Source organism: Rhopilema esculentum, chromosome 7 (genome assembly GCF_057945365.1).
Source record: "Rhopilema esculentum isolate cy_ngs chromosome 7, ASM5794536v1, whole genome shotgun sequence".
Classification (NCBI taxonomy): Eukaryota; Metazoa; Cnidaria; class Scyphozoa; order Rhizostomeae; family Rhizostomatidae; genus Rhopilema; species Rhopilema esculentum.
In genome coordinates this window covers 8,547,343-8,568,722 of record NC_142821.1, presented here as the reverse complement: position 1 = coordinate 8,568,722, position 21,380 = coordinate 8,547,343, and the positions used below count along the sequence as shown (strand labels likewise).

The 21,380-nt window shown below is 38.6% G+C and overlaps 2 protein-coding genes across 3 annotated transcripts; one reads left to right on the top strand and one right to left on the bottom strand.

The window, feature by feature from the left end:
- Positions 1-3,300: 3,300 nt before the first annotated feature.
- On the bottom strand, positions 3,301-4,779 carry LOC135683831 (uncharacterized). The gene is made up of 3 exons (XM_065199188.2): positions 4,621-4,779; positions 3,858-4,055; positions 3,301-3,600 (listed from the first exon to the last, which is right to left on the bottom strand). Exons 1-3 carry the CDS (start codon positions 4,673-4,675, stop codon positions 3,401-3,403), a joined length of 453 nt encoding a protein of 150 aa, XP_065055260.2. The 5' UTR covers positions 4,676-4,779; the 3' UTR covers positions 3,301-3,400.
- Positions 4,780-7,232: 2,453 nt separating this feature from the next.
- LOC135683818 (equilibrative nucleobase transporter 1) lies at positions 7,233-21,380 on the top strand. Of its 2 annotated transcripts, none has more exons than XR_010515822.2 (11): positions 7,233-7,971; positions 13,486-13,532; positions 14,605-14,681; positions 15,214-15,309; positions 15,674-15,843; positions 17,508-17,602; positions 18,287-18,427; positions 18,525-18,778; positions 19,599-19,698; positions 20,180-20,303; positions 20,575-20,712. XR_010515822.2 is itself a non-coding variant. In XM_065199170.2 (11 exons), exons 1-11 carry the CDS (start codon positions 7,637-7,639, stop codon positions 20,704-20,706), a joined length of 1,545 nt encoding a protein of 514 aa, XP_065055242.2. In that variant the 5' UTR covers positions 7,241-7,636; the 3' UTR covers positions 20,707-21,380. The 2 variants fall into 2 exon arrangements, 1 of the variants encoding a protein (XP_065055242.2); XM_065199170.2 differs by having other exon boundaries at positions 7,241-7,971; positions 19,599-19,672; positions 20,575-21,380.

The following is a 21,380-nucleotide window of genomic DNA, read 5'->3' as shown; positions in this document are numbered from 1 at the left end:
GGGTGCCTGAGCCTCAGTTAAAGAGGTGTTCGGACTTTGACTGTTCGACCCGGAGGGGGCAATTCACTTATGCAAATAGCGTACGAGATTTTCACAAAACAAAAGGATTTTTGGAATATCCGGATAGAATAATAAGACTTCCACCAAAGGTGTACGAGATTTTCAAAGAGTGTCATGCCCCTCGTTCGATCCCTTCTTCCACTAAGACTATGGTACCCAGCGTAACCATGAAATTGGGATATTGTAACTAGCTCATATTGTGCTGTTATTTGTTATTCAGATAAATATTTATGGCTCTGTCTCCTTTTTAAGCTTCTGATATTTTAGTTCTTCATAAAGCATATTTAATCTAGGTTTATTGCACGTTTGGGAAAAATCTAAATTTAAACCCTAGAGTTTGTTATAAGCTTACCTGCAGAATTTCATAAACTTCACAAAAAGTCCAAGTGTGTTAATTCTGTGAATTTAAATAGCGGTACTTTTCATAGATGTTCCAGTTGAAGTACTAGAGTGTTCTGTTTTCCTAACATGAGCCAAACGAGACAAAAAAGCAACGCCTCTGTTTTCTAAAACACTCAACTTCGAAGCACTGAAAAACTGTCGTAAACAACTTTATAATGCACAATTAACAACTTAATATATTAAAACAGTTAATTTAACAATAACAGAATAACATCACATAGAGAAAGAATCTGGGATACCGAAAATCCTCGAATTGCACCCTCCTTTGAAAACCTCCCCCCTCGAATGAGCCCATTTCCTAAAACTACAAATTGTCAATAAGCCCCCTCAAATAAGCCCCTACTGCTACCGCAATCCCTCAAATTGCCCCCCCCCCCTTAATTATGGATTTTTGCCATCTGAGGTTGCCTTTGGCGTTTCATTGAATTACCACAACAAATTCATACTTTTAGTATTAATTAATCAAATGTTCATAAAGAAAATTCAACTTAGATATACGAGGTCTTGTAATAATGTCTTTTTAATGTCTACTTTAATTTTATAAGCCCCCTTCGTATAAGCCCCCCCCCTAGAATAAGCCCCTATCCAAAAATATCAATAATAAGTAAGCCCCCGAGGGCGCTAATTCGAGGATTTACGGTATGCCAAAAAGTATTTCTTTGAGGTATTCGCTTTAGACATCTTGGTCTGACTTCGCCTTTTCATATACCTTCTATTCGCCTCATGGCTTTCCGACATCATTATATTCATCATAGCTGTCATCAACAGGATATGAACACAAAACATCGTTCAAAATCTCGTTAAGACCACCCCCCAGGGGCGGATCCAGTGGGGTGCGAAGGGGGCTCGAGCACCCCTCAGATTTGAGAACAAACTTTTTGAGGATTAAAGCTTATTCTACCGCAATTTTGTTTATTATTATTTAAACCATTTAAATAATACCGGGAAGTATGCACATCTCCTGAAATTGTTATTTCCGCTTCAATGCCCCGTCTCACAACTGTTCAACATTGTTATTTCAGTCCATGCATTGAAGTGTTATGAAACTCCCCCTGGTTGTCCTGTATAGCATTCTACAGACTCGGAAAGCATTGTCTCCTCTTATATCCAGCCACTTAAGGAACCCGTGGCCTGTAAATTATACGAGTTTCTGCACCCGTGGAAGTGAATCTAGCCAATCACGGTGCCAGGTCGAGGGGTTCTAAACTTTGGCGCGAGAACCCATGGATTTCAAAAATCCAAAACATCAAAGAATACCGACAAACCAGGGGGAGTTTCTTCGCTTCAATCTACAGTCAAATGTATAAGTGGTTTTATGACCAGGGGGAGTTGAGGTTGACCAGGGGGAGTTGAGGTTGACCAGGGGGAGTTGAATTATGATACAGCACGCGACGAATGCTTAGGCGCAAATTTGCAATATGTTTTCGTGGATCTTTTGACGATCTTTACCTGATGCTCGATGCTGGAACGGCAGAACTTGTAAACGCTGTGGTTTATATAACAGAACGGTTTCAAGTTTCAACTCCGTGTTTCACGTCTTATTCATAGACCATGAGGTATGATTTATATTCAGAGGATAAAGCTTGCCCGAGCCCCGAGCCCTTGTTATTCTTTTTTTAATAATTCAAGAACTGCATAAAAAACATCTCAAAAACTTGCCCTTACTATTATTGACCAAAAGGGGTTTCCTTTTTATACCTACTTATATTCCTGCGAATACTTTTTTCTCTAAGAATTTCAAATACATAAAAATACTCAAAACGCCAGGCCCATAGCGAAACATTCAGGGCCTTCTTTGTTTGGTTCGGCGTCATATGTCGATGCATGCTGTGTTTGAATCCCTGTGTTCAACTTTTGCACTGCACTTCAAGGGCTTCATTCCACCAGCCACGTTATTTTTTTGGTCAAGCTGATCAAGTTCTAATAAATGGCTGCAAAGAGTCAAAAATTAAATTTTGCTTTGAAAATTTGTGGGCTCGGGCCTTTTGCCACTGCGGGCCATCATATCATATTTGACTACAGTTTCTATACTTTTGTACCCTAAGTGAATATAAGAGGGGCGAGCTGCAAATTGCGTTCAATTGGCATAAAAGCTGAAACCAAAAATTACTATATAAATCAAGGCATCCAGGCTTTTTAGTTTATGGAAGACTTTCATTTCATTATGGCTTATTAGCAGGGGTACAGAGTTTGTGCATAGCAACACCCTGGGTTACCAAGCCTTACGTTTTAGAACCCCTCAGAATAATTTCTAGATCCGCCCCTGACCCCCTCTTTGGGGCATACCGTAAAACCTCATTTTTTTTGTTTCGCCCCTTTTCTTGGGGCTTTGCCCATTTGGCCTTCAGCCCTAGCCTGAGTTCCAGACCCCAAACTAAAAGTATTAAGAGTCTGAAATCTGGGGTCAGGGCTATTTAGCCCTTGCGGTGTCTCTGGAAATTTTGATTATTAAGATAATTCAATTTGAATTTTTCTATCTACTTTATTGAAATAGAAATAGTTGTTATTAGATTTCTCGCTACAGAAAATGTCTCATTTCTCTTTTACACTCTAAAAACTGATGTACTCTGCTCTACTTGATACGCTAAATGTATATCTTCTAACTGCATTCGTGAAAATCGGGCAATGAATAAAATGTTTTGATAAACTGTACTCCTAAATACCAGACAAGCGATAGTTTCACTAACAGATAGGATTAAGTGACCTTTTTGGTTGATGGATTTAAAATCGAGTTAGCCTAGGATTTACGTCCGTTTGGTTGAAGTTTTCCTAGCATTGTCTGGAGGCAACCGAATAGCGGTCTCTTTCAGAAACGTGGAGAACAAACAACACAACATCTTTCTCAGTTGATCTATGTCAACAGGTTCAAAAATATGTAAACATAAAAAAAGCACTACAAAATGAGCCAACTCAAAAAGTGTTTTCATCAGTTTTTAGCTTATTTCCCGTATCTTCGGCGCGAGGTACGTCTGCGCCAGGATCTCCTGCGCCAGGATCTTCTGCGGAAACTACGTCTGCGCCAGGATCGTCTGCGCCAGGATCGTCTACGCCAGGATCGTCTGCGGAAACTACGTCTGCGCAAGGATCTTCTGCGGTAATATCCAGGATCTGATGCAGATTCGTCTTTCTCAGAGTTATCTAAAAGAGATCATTTACAAACATTTAGCGAACGAAAGACGTAAAATTTGTTGAAATAAATAAACGCCAGGATGTTTTTTTGGGCTCAGATTTGCGTTGAGTATCTATACATGTTGTATAGAAGGTTCTGTACAATATTGACATTTAACTTTTTCACAGAACAACTTTAACCTTAAATCGTGTTAATTATTTATCTATCTAGGTACTTTCTGACGGTACCGCCTATGGACGAAAGTGGATAAATAAACAATTGGTACCTTCAGCTATTGCATTGTCCTCTTCAGGTTCAGCAGCATCACTGTCCTCTTCCGGTTCTGCAGCATCACTGTCCTCATCCTCAGAGGGCTCTTCATTATCTGGATCTTCCTCTTCATCGCTAACAAAGTCCTCCTCTACACTCACATCTTCCGGGACACCCTTGTCCGACACCTCGGAGTTTTCCTCAACAGCTGCACCTAGAAAATGCAAGAACCTTATGTCACTAGCGAAACCCTCGCTATATTCACGAGTTAACCCAACCCACCCCAGCCGATTGATGCAGCTGTGTGGGCGGGCTAATTGGAATTTGCTTACGTGCACACTTTTAGAAAAAGGCTGCATATCCTGACACTTTTTTACCTTAAAAGTATAGTACTTGGCCTAATATTATCGTCTTACCATATCTATAAACGAGTATTATGGCTGACGACTATTGCATGAGTTAGAGGGAAGTACGAAACGAACATAGTTTGGGAGGGGTGTGGCGCGACAACATGTGTTTTAACTAACGTTAAAAGAAAATCGCTTTTTGCGAGGCTAAGTATCGCAAAACGATACAATATAACCGACTTCATCGAAGCAGATGTTTTCTAAATGTACAAGGGAGTATGCTATAACATCCATGACATCACACGCTTTGGAGATCGTTTGCCAACGCGGAAATTCCACCCGAGCCTACGGTTCTTTCTTTTTTCACCACTTACTTAGCAAACAATATCTTTCCCAGTTACTTAATGAAACTAATATCGTGTCTGCACTTACCGTGGATGGAAATGACGAGTCCAAGAAGGACACAAAACAGCAACACGACCTTCATCTTGTAGCAGGTTCACAGCGTCGTCAGCTCCAAACCTGTTGTCCCACCAATCCTTCAGCAGACTGATGACATTGTGAAGTGTCCGCTTTTTTATTGGGATCTGGGCTTCCGCTGTTTCTCAGGGCTTCCGCTTTTTCTGTCTGTGTATGGTTGTGTTGGTTGATGATTGATGGTTGTCAAGAGTCTACGCTCAACCAATCACTGCTACGTTCACAGCAAGCAACTGTATTGTAGCCTCGCAGGGAGGACAGTGACGAGACATTTCTTTGGGTTCTTATTGTTATTTGACTTTACTGTGGCTTTGCAATGAACTGATGATTTCATCATGTTCATGAACTGATATTCGATTTTTCAAGAATCGAATTTTCCAATTCCATTCGACAAATCGAAAGGTGAATGAATGAATGACATTTTATCTCGCCCACACTTCTACGTCACCGTATTGTCATTGTTATGTAGTCTATTCATCTGGTGAAGCGCAACCACTCGTCGAGGGGCAAATCACTCTAAAAAAATCTCGTACACCTTTTGTGAAAACCCTATTGTTTTTTCCGAAAATCCCCAGAAATCCTTATGTTCTAGGCAAAATCTCGTACGATATTTGCAAGAGTGAATCGCCCCTCGCCACTCCTCGTAGGGGAATACCCTACAGAAGAGGAACTAGGGAATCTGTAGGGGGTAGGGGGAAATCTACGGGGAATATGTAGGGTAAACCGGGAGAACTGTAGGGGGAATGCAAAACCATTTCAATGAAAATAAAAAAATTAATTTAATATTGATTCTGCCTTTTTTCCATAATTTATTCGATTATTCGAGCAAAGAGCGTTGGCTAATATAACAGAACTTCGTCCGATCGCCGTGCAAAGCATAAACAAATGTTCGCGCGTTTAACTATAAATACCAGAGGGCATTGCGCCATGGCGTAATTAGGGGAAAAATATATTGCAAATAGTGCCCCCTTACACTAAACCCTCCTGTTCTTCAAATTGCCTAAGGCCTGGTTCAAACGTCGCACTTCTCATGTGCCGAACTTAACTCTGTTTGGAGCGACACTTGAGCATGTTTAGCGCGACTCCCGTTTCAAACGTCGAACTTAATCATGTCGCGCCAAATGGGTTTTAGGATTGTTACATGAAGTATCTTGGTTAAGGCGCGCAATCGCAAAAATTTGTTTGAAACGCATGCACCCTCCAAAAAAGAAATGAATTCTGGGAAGGAAAATAAATTAAATATTATTATGCATTGAGTTCGGTGCATGACAAGTTCGACGCTTGAAACCGTGCCGTGCTGGAACCGTGCAGCTCGGCAAGCTCTGCCGATCCAAACTAGTCTGCCGCTCCTAACTAAATCTGCCGTACCAAATTGATTCAAACGTCGCGCCCCTCATGTACTTAATTCTCGAGTTAGGTTCGGCACATGAGTCATCACTATCATCTGGTTACAACTTTAAACACAGGTTGGAAGAGACTGAAAGAAGGTTCTCGAAGAATAGAGATCTGTATCAGGATTTAGCAATGCTAGAGCCAAGAAGATTTGTTGATACGAAAATGAAGCAGGAGATCAATAGGAGGTCAGAATTGCTGGCATTTGCAAATTGCTACCAGCAGCTTATCGTTCAAGTGAAAACAGCAACTGGTGCAAATGGAGATCCAGAAAAAAGATGATTTCAAGAAACAAGCTATTAGAGAAGAAACATATGGAGAAAAAAATGTGACTTTCAAGGTGGGGATTCGCAAAAAGAGAAAGGACCCAAAAGGTGACATATACACCCTTTATCAAAAGGGTAGAAGCTTGCCAACTGTGCATACCCCACGCATTCAAAAACTTTGTAATGACTTTCTTTTTCATTTATCATTCATATTTGAATTTATATTATATATAGCAATTTCATAAGAATATGAGCATCAAAACTGGTCAAAAGTTGAGAACAAATTAAAAACAAGCTAAGGCTGAATTACCGTAAAATGCAATTTTGAACAACATTTTATCCCATATATGAGAATTTTTAGCTATGTGTGGATGCTTTTATTTGCCAATGAACAGTGTTGCCACACGTAGGGATTTCTACCTACTGTACTTTGGGGATTTTCAGAAGTTTATAGGTTGCAGGGAGAACCTGCGGGATAAATAAAGAAAAGTAAGTAGTTTTCTGGAAATTGTAGGGATTTATATTTGTTTGCGGCCAAGCAATTAGATTGCTTATTTTTCATAGATTGAACATCAATTTCCACTGACTTTTCATGCAAGTGCAAGAAGTAGTTATGAAAAGATATTCCGCAAAAAATGCGAAACCATATTTTACGTCAGAGTAATATCTTACAAAAGCATTACTTTTAATAGTTGAATAATTTTTTGGTCCTCAATCTTTATGGCTTTTTAAAAAAGACTTTCGCTGAAAGCTGAAAGCACGGGTGGACGTGGGTAAAAACGTAGGGATATTTTGAAAATATTGCTTAAAGAGACTGTCGAGTCTCTAAGACACTTTTTCACATATTTTGAAAAATGTAGGGATTTGTGGGGAAAATCCACGCTGACATGCGTAGATGGAAGTAAGTAGAAATCGCCTGCGCAGTAGTGAGAAAAAGGACTTATGATTCTGAAGTATACAGCCAATTTCTCAAGGATGCTCGGTTTAAAAACGGTCGTTACGAAGTTTCTTTCCCAATGAAAGAATGTCATCCAGTTAATAGCGACAATTTTTCTCTCGCAAAAAGCCGACTTTCGGTCTTTGATTCGCTTTGGCACCGTCCCAGGTGAATACAAAATTAATATAATGATGCGGGACGTTATTAATGAAAACAATCCTAAATTCCAATCTATTCTGCCATTATTCTGTTGGAGGCTATTGTTGCACACCACAATTACCTTGGATGTGCTTTGTGTTAGATTTCACACATGGATAATGGATCTACATAAGCACTCCACAGCTCACATTAGCAAGGCGACGTTTGAGAAGGAGTCATGGCTAAGGCTCCGGTTTACAGTACTTCGTTCCTAAGCATTTATTTCGTATTTGCAGCTCTAGAAGTGCTTCTTATGTCTGGTATAACTTACGGATGGGCGTCTATAGCGTTTCTTTTCAAAGAAGAAGGGTTTTTTGGCTTCCTTTGCCAAGCAGTAAACAGAACATTGGAATCATCACAGGAAAGTCAAGAAAAAAATGAAGCTTGCCTTCCACAGGATCAGCGTCTGAATTTGGTTTTTAATGTAGCTGTGGCGCTGCTCTGTGGATCGAAGTTACTTATTGGAGCTTTTACTGATAGATATGGGCCTCGATTCTCTCAAATGGTTGGAGGGTAAGAATTAATTTCTTGTTTGATTTTGTTTATTTTTGTCGAGTAGTAAAAAAGAAATCAGCTTTGATCTTCGAAACATCAGTACTTCTCTTTATTACAACTTCTCGTGAGTTAGGTAATCTAGATAATTTCTACACTATACCCGAAACTTGGTAACTGCAAAAGCCAGTGAACGGACAAAAGGAAACTCGAAATAGTGTCTAGATGGGGCCTTGTATGGGGAAGGCAAAATGCATAAATCCGAGGCTGCGATTGCAGGATTCTTTACAAAAAATATTCTTCCAAGACATTGTTTACTTGTTTACACGAGACCTGGACCCAGTCGGATCTATGGCTATCCTGATTGGATCCCTGCCAAATCGATATGCGTTTACACAAGACCGGACCCTGAACCAGATGTGATTCACACAATATACACAGGCGCATTTCGATGATCCAGGCACGGACCTAGCCAAAATTTTGACCGGTTTTGGTGTACTTTATCCCATAACAGCCCTGTGTGTTTTTGCCCACACTTTCATCTAATATGCCAGAATTTTACCTCATTCAGCATGGCCTTTGATCCTCTTCTTTGCAGCTTCGATTCTAATTTTCATGAATTTTGCATCCGTATTCCATTGTGTACGAATTGTTTTAAAGCGTCCATCCTTTCGAGCTATGGATATCGATACCGAGTATGCTTTTTAGTCACCGGTTTTTCACGCATAAAGGAAACATATGGGCACCGGTTTTAACAGGTTTTCAAACAATAGCCACCGGTTTCAAGATTGGCGCATAGATAGCATACTCCAAGCTGTCACGTCGATTGCCTGCTGATTTCCTCGATTTTGAATTCCTTGGATACTTTGAGATAAAAGATGAAGTAGGAAGCTGGGAACTCTGTCAAACTCTTGTGAAGGCTCAATTTAGTATATAAACAGAAGAACTGTAGTCAGTCAGGGAGAAATGCAGCAATTGTTGCAATTGAAATTTAGATCAAAAACCCAACATTTACAGAGAAACATAGCTCTTAGAATTTGACCGGTTTTTTTAAACCTGTGCAACCGGCCTAGATCCGCGCCTGTGGTTGGTACACAGAAGACGCTGGCCATAGAAAACCACCGCCCAGGTTCACATGGGATCTTGCCAGGGTCGGTCCGGAGGTATATATGGCCTATATAGAATCGCCCCCGGAAGCGACACTAAGGTATCCGGATAGCGGATCCAATAGTGCACGGATCCGCCCGTTCCCATGTAAACGCAAAGCCTATTCCCATCTACAAGGCTGTCATTGTCATTCTGCAATATGTCTTAGTTTCTACGCGAAAGGAAAAATAAAAATTCTCTATGCCACACCTTGTTTTGTGTTAAGTAATATTTTTTATCAAAAGAAATTGCCCATTAAAAATCTATGGTGGTGGTAGATTCAAAATCGTAGAATTAAGTCACGAAGGAATTCGCCAGAATATTGTCGAGAACTGGTAGAGGGAGAGGGAGGTTGGGGAAGGCTGAAAGAAGTTGGGGGAGGTTGGGGGAAGTTTGAGGAGGTTGGGGGAGAAGGAGATGGAGGGACGTTTATTGAAATATCACCGTAAAGGACAAATATGGACCAATGGATATGTGATAGGCAGAAGTCTTACGAAGAAGGGCAGATAGTGCTTAGATAATTTTTCTCTTTAAAAAGGGTGCAGAACCGTTTTCTTGCGCGATGCTTGCGGGAATATGCCTTCTCATACTGTGGACTTGAGTGCCAAAACAATTAAGATGTTTAATTGGTAATGAAATTCCAGAAGACGCAGGTTGCTGTTCACTTACTTTGAACTGTTGTAAAACTCTAGCTTGCGCATTGTAAACAATCTAATAAAAACACTTGATTTTTGATTGATAAAAACAATTGATAAAAACGATACTATGAAAGAATGATGCGTTGGAAGGTTTTTGAATTTTAAAGTGATTACAATTGTGTTTCTATATTCTATCCTTTTTTCTTTAAACTGGTTTGGTTCAGTGCGCCCCTCTCCTTGTTCCGGTGTGCCGATATTAACCAATCAGGAGTGAGTGTACAGATTTCTGTACGTTCAAAGGTCACAGCGAAACAATAAACTTAGCTCTGGTGTAAAACATTGAACAGAACACAACATAAATAAATGCTAGCGACCGTAACGATTGAGTTTGAAGATGCTGTTAAAACTGTACTCAAAGAATATTTTCCGCATGTTGTGGAACTCAACACAGAACAGCATTGAAAGCATTGTTTGTAGAGAGAAGAGACACCTTCGCCATATTGCCAACGGGCTTTGGAAAGTCTCTGACATTTTGGGCTGTGCCACACTTTACACGTAATATTGCTAATACCATAAACGATTTATCAGGAAAGGTGACCTTTGACAAGCCTGACAAAAGTACTTTATCAACATGCTCCAATCAAGAAAAAATATATTCGTGCAAATGATGGTCCGTTCATGACCAATAAACTGCCAAAAGCAGTCATGCACCGATCAAAGCTAAAGAATAACTACAACAGGAATAAGACCAACGAAAACTAGAACGCATACAAGCATCAAGGAAATAAATGTGTTGCAATATTAAGAAAATCTAAATTAATTCAATGCAGAAATTTAGACACCCAAAATTTAGCAGACAATAGAAAGTTCTGGAAAACAGTCAAACCGGTTCTCATGGATGAGGTACAAGTATCACCAATGATTAATCTTTTGGAAAATAGAGAACTTGTAAATAACGACCTAAAAATTGCACACATCCCCAACGAATACTTTTCAAATATTACGGATGAGCAAGAAATTAAAGAAAATGAAGCCAACCTCTCCCTCGCAATAAATATCGAAGATCCTATAGATAAGTCAGTATACAAATACAAAAACCACCATAGTATCAAAATGATAAAAAAGCAATGGGTACCCCAGGAACTATTTGAGTTTAATGAGGTTGATGTCATCGAGGTTTTTGATCAGCTCAATCAGAAGCGGACTGGTCCGCCGGGCCACCGGGAAAATCTCGTTGCGCCCTCTGCCCCAAGTTATTCTTTTCAAAAACATGAAAATTTTCAAAAGGCAACTAATCTCCGCACAGAACTAAAATTGATTGCAATTATCAGTTGTCCAAAGTACGTTTTAACAGAATGAGCGAACTAGGCGGGAAATGAAACTGGGGCTCAGGAGCTTGCCCCCTGAAATGTTTTGAAAACACCCTATTTAGAATGTTGGAACATGTCCCATGTTGAAAATCAAAGTTTTTTATCCACAATCGGCATTGACATGAAGAAGACTCTCTACGCGGCTGGTAAAATTTGTAGGTATCAAATGACGTACTGTCCTCAATTTTATGTATCAAATGATATATATTGAAAGTTGGACTAAAACCCAAAGCCCGTTTTTCAGTTAGCGAGACACTCCCTTCCAAGATTTCATAAAGAAAGCATCTTCTCTGGCCTACGAGATTATTTTCGATTAAACTCGATCTCGAAATCTTTAGAATATTTGACAAAATATATGACTTCGTTCTCATCAAACGGTAACATAAAATGTTTTGAAAGCTTTGCAGCATACTATCATTGAGAAATGTAAAGGGGTACCTCGGCACCTGCTAGCCTAATGACTATGCTCCTGCCTCCACCCTACAGTTACATATCATTTACAAAAGATATGATTCCAGTTCATCAGCGTGCAGAGTTATGATCAGGTATTGAACATGTGCTTAAATCTGTAGACTTGTCTACAGTTTTAGATAACATATCTTGGACAAATGGATTTTAAGAGATCTTGCTGCCATTCTTTTTGTGCAAATTGATGATTTTGCAGATTGATAGGCTCCCTTTCTATGAGAAACTGTGCGTAGAAATGGTAAAAGGATAAATAATTTTTTAAGAAAAGGCACAGTTCTTTTCCGGGACAAAACTTTGAATAAAGATTGGAAAACTTTAATAGCTAGTTGTAAATTTGAAGCCAGTTTTTTTTTCAAAACAGCCGGTTGAACTTTCCATTAAGTTTCCTAGAAGGCTCTTACATTAGGGCATCAATCCTCAACAAATTCTGTATAATTTTTTTTAAAAAGTGGTCAATAGTTTTTACTTCAGTTAGTGATAATTTCTTTTGGTACAAAACTCCTGGTTTTAACGTACAAAAAGCAGGATGCCTATGAGTTGTTAGTTGAATTGCAAAACATAATAGCTTGCCACGGACAGGAAGTATTGTCCTCTATCATTCTTAGAGCAGTTTTCACTATCAAGAGATAGTTGATGGCCCAAAGAAAAAGGACTATTATTCAAGAGAGACAACACAAGGAATATGCACATATTACGGAATCAAAAATCGGCAATTTTAACAAACTTTAACAAATAGCCATATTAACCGTAATAGCCATAACTTTTGTGTAAATCCCCCCTCCCCTTCTTTGATTACACAGTATGTGAACGTTCCCATTACCAATAGACAACAAATCGATAATTTTATCTAGTTACAACCATTCTGATTAGAAAGAGCACAGGGTAGTGCTCAGCTGGACTTGCTATAAGTCTCTCTTTATCCATTTAGTAATCTGAAAAACATCCCTCCCATTTTTTCCTATTTCCCTTTCTTTAATGGATCGAGAGACTTGTAGCAAGTCCAGTGCTCAGCTAACTTTTTTTCAAAGTGTGAGCCCTCAGTTATTGGATATCAGGCACTAGGATTAATTTGCATTAGCCATAAGATTAGCCATAAGTCAAAAAACTAATATGGTTAGTCAGAAGTCATTGGTTTCACAAAATTATTAGTCATCAGTCAATTGGCAAATAGTCTGCTAGTTAGCTAGTGGAAATCCCTACTACCCCCTCAACAGAAATCGAATTAATTCATGTACTGTGCACCTGCTTGAAAAAATTACAAGCTAACCAAAGTTACAAGACGTTTTATACTCTGAGGAGTTTCAGACAATTTCAAAGCAAAATATATTCTTTACAAGGTTTTTAGAAAATCTTGCAGAACTTGCAGATTGAGAAACTTTGCAATCAATCTTAATACTGCTCAACTTAAAGGTGAAACTTAACTTTTTATGGAAATTTACTTTGGACAACTGATGATTGCAATCAATTTTAGTTCTGTGCGAAGATTAGTTGCCTTTTGAAAGTTTTCATGTTTTTGAAAAGAATAACTTGGGGCAGAGGGCGCACCGGGAAATTTCCGAAGAGTCTCGTTCTGCAGCTTGGCGTCTTCGTTGGAAGAATCTTCTATCTTGCTCAGTGCCAAAAACAAGCATTCAACGCAGGCTGAAGGATATCAACTGTTTGATCGACTCAATATAACTATGCTGTGTGGACTGGTCACCATCAATCCAACAATGGTAGCACATATGACGTACCGATTTGTTCTTTCTACATAGACATTGGGTCCTTATGTCTTCCACTGATTCAAATTTATTTGCCTCGTTACAAATGTTCCTTGCAAATCAAACATTTTCCTCAAATTGTATTTTTCATGATAATATTGTGTTACGATTGAATATTACCTTGTCAGCTAACACCAAATTCACTTTTTTCAGCTTTCTGTACGTTTCTGCTGGATTCGGACTGGCTTTCACTACAAAAGGTATAACGTGAATTCTCAGAAGGAAGATGTAAATCATTACAAGCACCGATCTACTGTATATTTCCAAGTATTTTGATTAATGCCACACCAAAGTATGACGTCGTGAAAGTTTGTTTATAAAAATATCGAATTTTGATCACAAGAACTGTTGAAGTATCTCTTAATGTTTAAATTCAATTGAATCTAATGGAAATCGACTGAGATATGGCAAGACAGAGTACTGAGTTTTGATAATGGAGATTTGATATCATGTGGCAACACCTCAGCCACTTTTTATCTTCAGATTATCTGGTCTAAATTCGAAAATTTTATTTATAGGGGCAAACATAACAAAAGAGACAAAACAACAGGCTTACTTTATTTAAAAATGACGGCATTGGTTGTATCAAACAAATATAGATTTTTATGTATATATTTCTTTTGTTCACTTTTAAGATTAACAGGCTCCTTTCTGTATCGTCACACTCTATTTGAAGCGCAGAATGAATGCTATAATATACACAAACATCAACTATATTACCTGACGCAGTTACGATGACAGGGCCTCCGACGAAGGGGGGGGGGAGCCCCACTTTCTTGCAAAACAGTAGAGTTTTTTTCAAAGTCTTTTGTTATGGGTGTTAAATTTTCCCTTGGCCCCCCACTTTTCAACCTTTGTCGGAGCCCATGGATGACATGCATATCAAAATTTCATACCAAGTCCATTTATTACACATAGGCGATTTGCACTGCACATCAGATACGTCAACGACACAAATGGCTCAGCATTTATAACCAGTGGTGTAATGCTATCAAAATAACAAGGGGGCTTTTGCGCAGAATGATTCGTAAAACAATAGTAAAAGTAGAAATTGGCCAATTTTCTGCATCAACAAGAGGGGCTCAGCCTCCTTTAGCCCCCATTAGCACTACTCCACTGTTTTTAACTAGTAAATCTATTCTTGTCTACTCTTTGGCCTTTTTAACATTATAAATTTGCTTCCATGGCTTTGCTTATAAGGCAATGTATTTTAACTTGAAAATATGCTTTATTATATCAATTGTCTATAGAATGTCTTTATTTTCTTTATAGAAAACTCAAATGTGTTGTTTTTCATATTCTCCACCTTCTGTGTTGGTGGCGGATTTATTGCTGTTGCCAAGTATCAGGTAATCCTTAAAATGTAAATATCTTTGTGTCAATAATGAACTAACCCTTCATATTTTTCATTTACGAAAGCTCTCCCACGACTGAGATAATTGCTATTCCCCTGTTAAAAATTCTTTTGCAATGAATTTTAATTCAATTCCATCTTTACTGTTTAATTGAACCTCTGTTAACAATATTTTACAGTCTGTTCCCCGTTTGGAATAACAAAATAACGTGTCAAGAGCAAAGTCATCTTGTGTCTCTGTGGGGCTTACTTTCCCTCTATTTATTAAATCTACGCACACACTCTCTCAATGAGGACATTCAAAGATGTAAGAAATGCTAATAAACTTCATACTTCCTAAAAGGAACAACATGGAGAATGATGTTGCTTCTTTTTATTTCAATGTCTTCGAATAAGCTTTCCTGCCTCCCTGATCTTAAAAAGGTATTTTTCCTCTATCTTCCACCTTGTCCTAAGCTGGCTGCAGTATGTAGCTAAAGGCTTGTCTTTCTACATTTAGAGAGAAACACCGTCTGAACTTCTTCTAGGTGTCAAGAATTATTTACAGGAAGAGCAAGTCTTTGGCATTGTCGGTGTTGCATGGTGCGTTTGACTCATCGGCAGCTGTTCTATTGATCTTCAAGGTAAAAAATATATTTCTCTTCGTAGGCGCACATCATTTGAGAAAAAACATATCTTGGGAATGGTAATGCGTCTTGCTTCGTCAGAAGCTGGTAGCAACAAATGCTATTTTTTTAGCTACTGGTATATGTACGAGCCATTTAAATGGTAGAATGAAATGTGTCCTGAATTCTAAAACTAGGACTGGATTTTAAAGGCAAACATGGGGAAGTGAGGGTGTGTTAGATAATGGTTGGATTAATTCGAGGTGCTAGTTTAAATCGTTGCATTTATTGGCAGTAAGTCAGGTGTTTTTTCCAGCCCGTAGCTTAATATAAGGAGAATTCCGCAATTGCACCACTGAAATTCCATGTTGTTTTCTTTCAGGTCATTCATGAAAGGGGAGTGAGTATGAAGTTGATTAGCCTGTTCTATACCAGCCTCTGCTTGGTATTAATAATCATTTCTACAATTCTACTCACTCCCTCACACAAAACCTTGCTGGCTATTGTCAAAGAGGAGGAAATGGGAGACGCTGTTACAGAAATAGCTAAAAGGTAGTTTTTTCACTTACGGGAGTTATTCGTAATTGTTTGATTTTTCCTTGATGGTAAGTAATAGTTATTGAATGCTCTTGGATGCTGATGACTTCATTTGTTAGTTAATCCATGAAAATTCTTTCAACCCCTCTCCTCTCTTTAATTTCTGCCCATTTATCTTGAAGGCTGACCGGAGTACAAAATAATATTGAAATTGATTCTCCATTGTGTCAACACTTACAAATCCATTCCCTAGCATAAAGCGGTTAAGCACTAGTTCAAGAAAACTAAATATGTCTTCAAACAGCAAATGGGCAGTGGCGAAGGTCCCGCTGGTCCTTCTGAGCAGGACCAAGAATTTCCAAAAATAAGATTTCCTGGAAACAATAATAATATTCCTTCTTTACAAAAAGGAAGTTACAAATTCTATTTGACAAACAGTTCCTAGTTCCGCTAGCTGATACAGGCATCCCGTGCTAATTTGAAGGTCCTGTTCTTTACTACAGCAACCGTGTATTTTGGTCCTGATCATAAGTATGATACCCTATGTTTGGTCCTGCTTCACAATAGGCTTCAGTAGATTTGGTCCAGCTTCACAATAGACCAGAAATAAGAGCAGAGCGGTCCTGCTTAGTCTGAGGGGCTCTTAAATGCCCCGTAGGGCGTGACCTGCCCTTAAATAGGGGTGGTCACGGAGAAAACCAAATTCCACGAAGTATAAAAGTTGATACGAGGTTTGCATAATTCTATCAATCTTTGGCGAAGAGCCATTGCAAAGAATCGATTTCAACGAATTCAAAAGATTCATTTGCTCTAGTGCTTGAACCAATTTTGTTTAATTTATCAAACCTGTGCAATGATGACTAGTATATAATCAAAGACTTTGATTGTACAGTTGACTCCGCTTATAGTCACACAAAGTCTTCACAATATCAGTTTAAAACTTGCTTTTTACTGAATTTAAGGAAAAATTCATCTGCAAAAAGAATTTTTGTTAATGGGCGTTACCCATTGAATAAGGGCATGGCCCTGTCGGTTCAAAGCTCCCCTGATGGTTTCAGCCCCAATCTTATTATTGATACTCCAACCCCATACCCCTTTGCCTGGACCCTCCCTCTTTACGTCCCTTTGAGTATTGAAAAAAATTTGTAAAAGGGGCCAGTGATGCTTTTATTAGTAAGTGGTATTTGGAGAAAATTGTACGAAACTGCTTAAAATCGATTAAGAGATTCGAAGATCGGATTCAAAACTCATTCGTGATCTCATCCAAGATCCCGACTTCAGTAATATTCCTGTCTCACTACACTAGTACAGTTGATGAGTTTGGTGCAGGGCCTCTGACAAGGGGGGGGACAGGGGTCATGACCCCCTTCACTCTGTTCCAAAGCAATAGAGCTTTTCTTATGGCTGCTAAACTTTTCCCTGGCCCCAACCTGTTTCGGAGCCCATGTGGTGTACCACAAATTAGAAAAACATTTCTAGGCTCTTAGTCATTTTACACTATTTTTTCAAATATTGAAATAAAGGTTGAACTGCTATCTTGCTTTAATAACCAGTATTTCTAATAGAAGTATTCAGGATAAGGCTGATTTTAGCATTTCGCATACAATAGTACCCCTGCTGCAATTTGCTAAGTTATTCTGGAAAGCACTAACTTTTTCTCCCGATTCTTCGTTGAACAGTCGTCGATACAGTGCCACAGAAAGCATAGATTCAATATCATTCCCAGATGAACATGCCTACAAAAGCATACACCAAAAAATTCTCAGAATCCCAGGTAATAAAATTGTTTTCGTTTTAAGTGATCACTTATATGTTCTTCTCCTTCATAATCTTCATTCTTTTCTTGCATCCTCGTTTGTCTTCCATCCTTCTTCCTCCTCCTCTTCTCATTCCTCTCCTCCTTTTTCTTTCTTTTCTACTTCTTTGTTTTTTCCATCTTTTCCCATCTTCTTTTTTCTTCCTCTCCTTTACTTCTTTGTCATCTTCTACCTTGTCTTTTCCTGCCCATTTTTTTCTTCTTCTTTCTTGTCTTCTTCTCCTTCACGCCCTTTTTCTTTTCCGATTTCTTTTTTTCTCTATTTCTTTTTCTTTCCCCTTCGTCTTCTTCTTTATAAACCGTTGAACCCTTTCCGGGTTACTTAATGTCTATCTTTTAATTCAAGGAACTGGGAACTTTACCTTTCCTGCCTCAATGCTATATTTCTTTTTACTGGATCGTCATGATCTTTCTCAATCAGTAACCAGGTGATCACAAACATTAATGGTAATATTTTGCTTTGTGTGGCGTACTTCATGGACTCTCATTCAAATGATAAACTGTGGTACCTACCTCATCCAGAGTGTAGTGGCAATTCAACTATATTCTGTTTTTAAAATTTTTATCTCGATTAGATAATGAATTTCTGTGCATTGACATTATCAGATCAATTAACTAATCTGTATTTCCTTCTTTCCGAAGAAACGCTCAAAGAATCGATTTGCTTCCCTTTATACATTTACGAGCTGCTATTTCTGTCAGTGATGCAACTCAAACTTTGGTTCTACATTGGGAGTCTTGAAGAACTGCTTAAAATCATTTTTAAAAATGATTCAGAATCAGGTATTATTGTTAATTTTCAGTGCCAACTTTCAAAACCATGTTTTTCCTAGGCCTTCGTAAGGCTAAATGCCTTCTGATATTTCCTTTTTCGTTCTAGTTGACTACTATACAACTTTGTTTGGTTACATGCAACTGTGCGGCATCTTGACCGGCCCTGTCGTTGGCTGCATATTCGACAGAGGTCTTATCAAGTTTTCAAAATCATACAACGAGAACGAGACACTCTTGCTGGCCTCACCAATAAGAGGCCATCTTATAAGGATGAAGCAAAGCATTCTCCCTTTTCTGTTAACCAGCATGCTGGGGATTATTCTTTCACTTCTATCGATCATCAAGTGGAAGCCTGGATTGGTATGCTGAAATGGTTTTGATCTGCCTTTTTTGCTAACAAGCTTTTCGATGTTGATTTTCATGTCGTTAAGAAATCTTTGCAAAGAATTGACGATGGGTAATAAAAATCAGTGAAAATCAGGTAGCCCATTGCATGGCATTTCGTTCATGAACTGCCATTCAACACTGTAAAACCAAGTATTTCATCAGCATTTCAAAATAGCTGGCTTCTAAGCGCATGTACCTGTAAATGGAAATTCAAATTGCTTTTAATTATAAATACCAAAAGGACCAGATGAGAATCAGACTGGCGTTGATGAGAATCAGACTGGCGTCAATAAATAGATGATAGTTATAGAGACTTTTGAAAGATTTAACAAAATTAAAGCCCCCGCCCCTAATAATTGTCAAACTGTATTATATTTCCTTTATAGCAGTGGACCGAATGGGAATTAATGAAATTTGTAGCCCAGCTCCCCCATATTGACTTTCGTTCCGGCGGCACTGTTGGCATATGTCAGGGCCTCCCACAAAGGGGGGGGGGGGGGGGGGGGGGGGGGGGGGTCTTGGCCCCCCACTTTTTTTGCAAAACAATAGAGTTTTTCAAAATCATTTGTTATGGGTGTTAAATTTTCCCTTGGCCCCCCCCAATTTTAAACCTTTGTCGGAGCCCATGTATGTCGGATCATCAGTTAAGGTTCAGATTATATCTTACTCTTGCAGAGGTCCAACTTAAAGATGTGCGTATTTGATTATATATTTTGCGTTCAAATTATTACTCATTTACTATTTGTGAAGTCTTGAGGTTAAGCTTTTATTATTGATATTCTTTATCTTTCAGATCATATCTTTTGTCCTGCATGTTGTCATCAGAGGGTTCCTTTACGCTAGTCATGCAGCATTTATCGGGCTAGCGTACGTTGTCTTACTTCTTTGCACTGGTGAATGTAGAAGCATTTTTTTACAACTGAATACTGATGAAAACATAGGGTTGTATTGAATATTTCTTTAGGGGATTTTAGTTAGGCCTAGTTTTAGGTTATAGAAACTTCAATTAAGTTTGTCAAAATAACTGTTGAAAGAGGAATTGTAACGAGTCCTTGAACTGAAACGTTAAGTAAAGCATCACTCACAAGACAAGGCTTCTGTGAAACGTAGCGTAGAAAGTTTGGAAGTAGCAGCTAAAGTTTTGATCGAGGTGAATTTAAACAGTAAAAGTAGGTGGGGGGGCAAGGGAGAATCAAAGACTCAGAACAAGGGCTTTTACAAAAAAGCTTCTTCGTCATCTTTTATTTTGCAAAAAACCGAGGTATCACCTCCGCGACCCCTGTCTTTCGAGGCCCTACAAAATAGTCCCGAAACGCGATGATAAGTGCCTGACTTTTTTTCATAAGCATTACTTGATTAAATGTTTCATTACAGATTCAAGCCACAGTATTTCGGCACCCTGTACGGTCTTGGTATTTTTCTAGCAGGGTTGGTTGGCCTATTAGAATACTTCCTTTACACCGTGACTCACATATGGCTTTATGGAGATCCTTTTCTGGTAAGAGAACACTCTGTGAAAATAATAAGTTTATTATTAATATATTGGGAAGAAGCCAAATAAGCCTTGTATACGAAGGAACAATAGAAGTCTGCCTCTGCCATGAAATTTGGTCACAAGATTTAACTCACTCATTGGATAGATATTCTGGGCTCCAAGAAGAAAATAAACATGCATGCTTTGATCGAGAAAGCACAATAGCCTTTTGGATGCTTTGCTTTGTTTGTATCTATGCTTTGAATGTTTGAATCTAAGTAACTTCTTCTTTTAGATAAATCTGGTCTTGCTTGTGCTTGTCGTCCTAACAACCATTTACGTTTATCACCTTACGCGCCATTGCAAGAGGATCGAGGAAGACATACACCATTCAGTGTTAATGTACGGTACAGAAACGCATTCTTAATATTTCTCTTTATAAATGTACCGAAAAGGCATTCTTAAGATGAACTCCAAGTAAATCTACAAGACAGAAACGCATTCTAAGACCCCGTTTACACGAGAGTGGATCCGATCCGGAACGGAAAGTACGGATAAGCTTTGCGTTTACGCGGGAACTGGAAGACCCGGATATTTTTGGATCCGATCTGGTCCAGGTCTCGTGTAAACAGGGTCTATAAGAATGTTTCTCTGAGTCAAGATGTTTCTTTTAGTTAGTTTACAGAACATGATAATATACGGAAAAAACGTTCTTAAGATATCCTCTGAGTAAATGTAAGGGACAAAAACGGATTCTTAGGATGTTTCACAAAATTGAGAGGTTTTCCAAAGTTAATGTATTTTGTATTAAACAGGAAAGCATTTTCAGAATGTTCTCAAAGTTAATGTACGTAACAGAAACATATCCTTACGATGGTTCTCCAGGTAAATGTACAGAACAAAGGTTTACCTAATTAAAGTCATGATGGAGTTTGCCTATCTAAGTTTTCGTTGTTTTTAATCAAGGTATATTTTCAATCAAATACCTTCGCTAATAATTTTGAGTATACACTGTAAACTAACACACGCATGTAATAAAAATTCAAGCTAGCGATTTTTCAATTTTTGAATTTTAATAGCCGTACAAAGCTAGTGATCTTA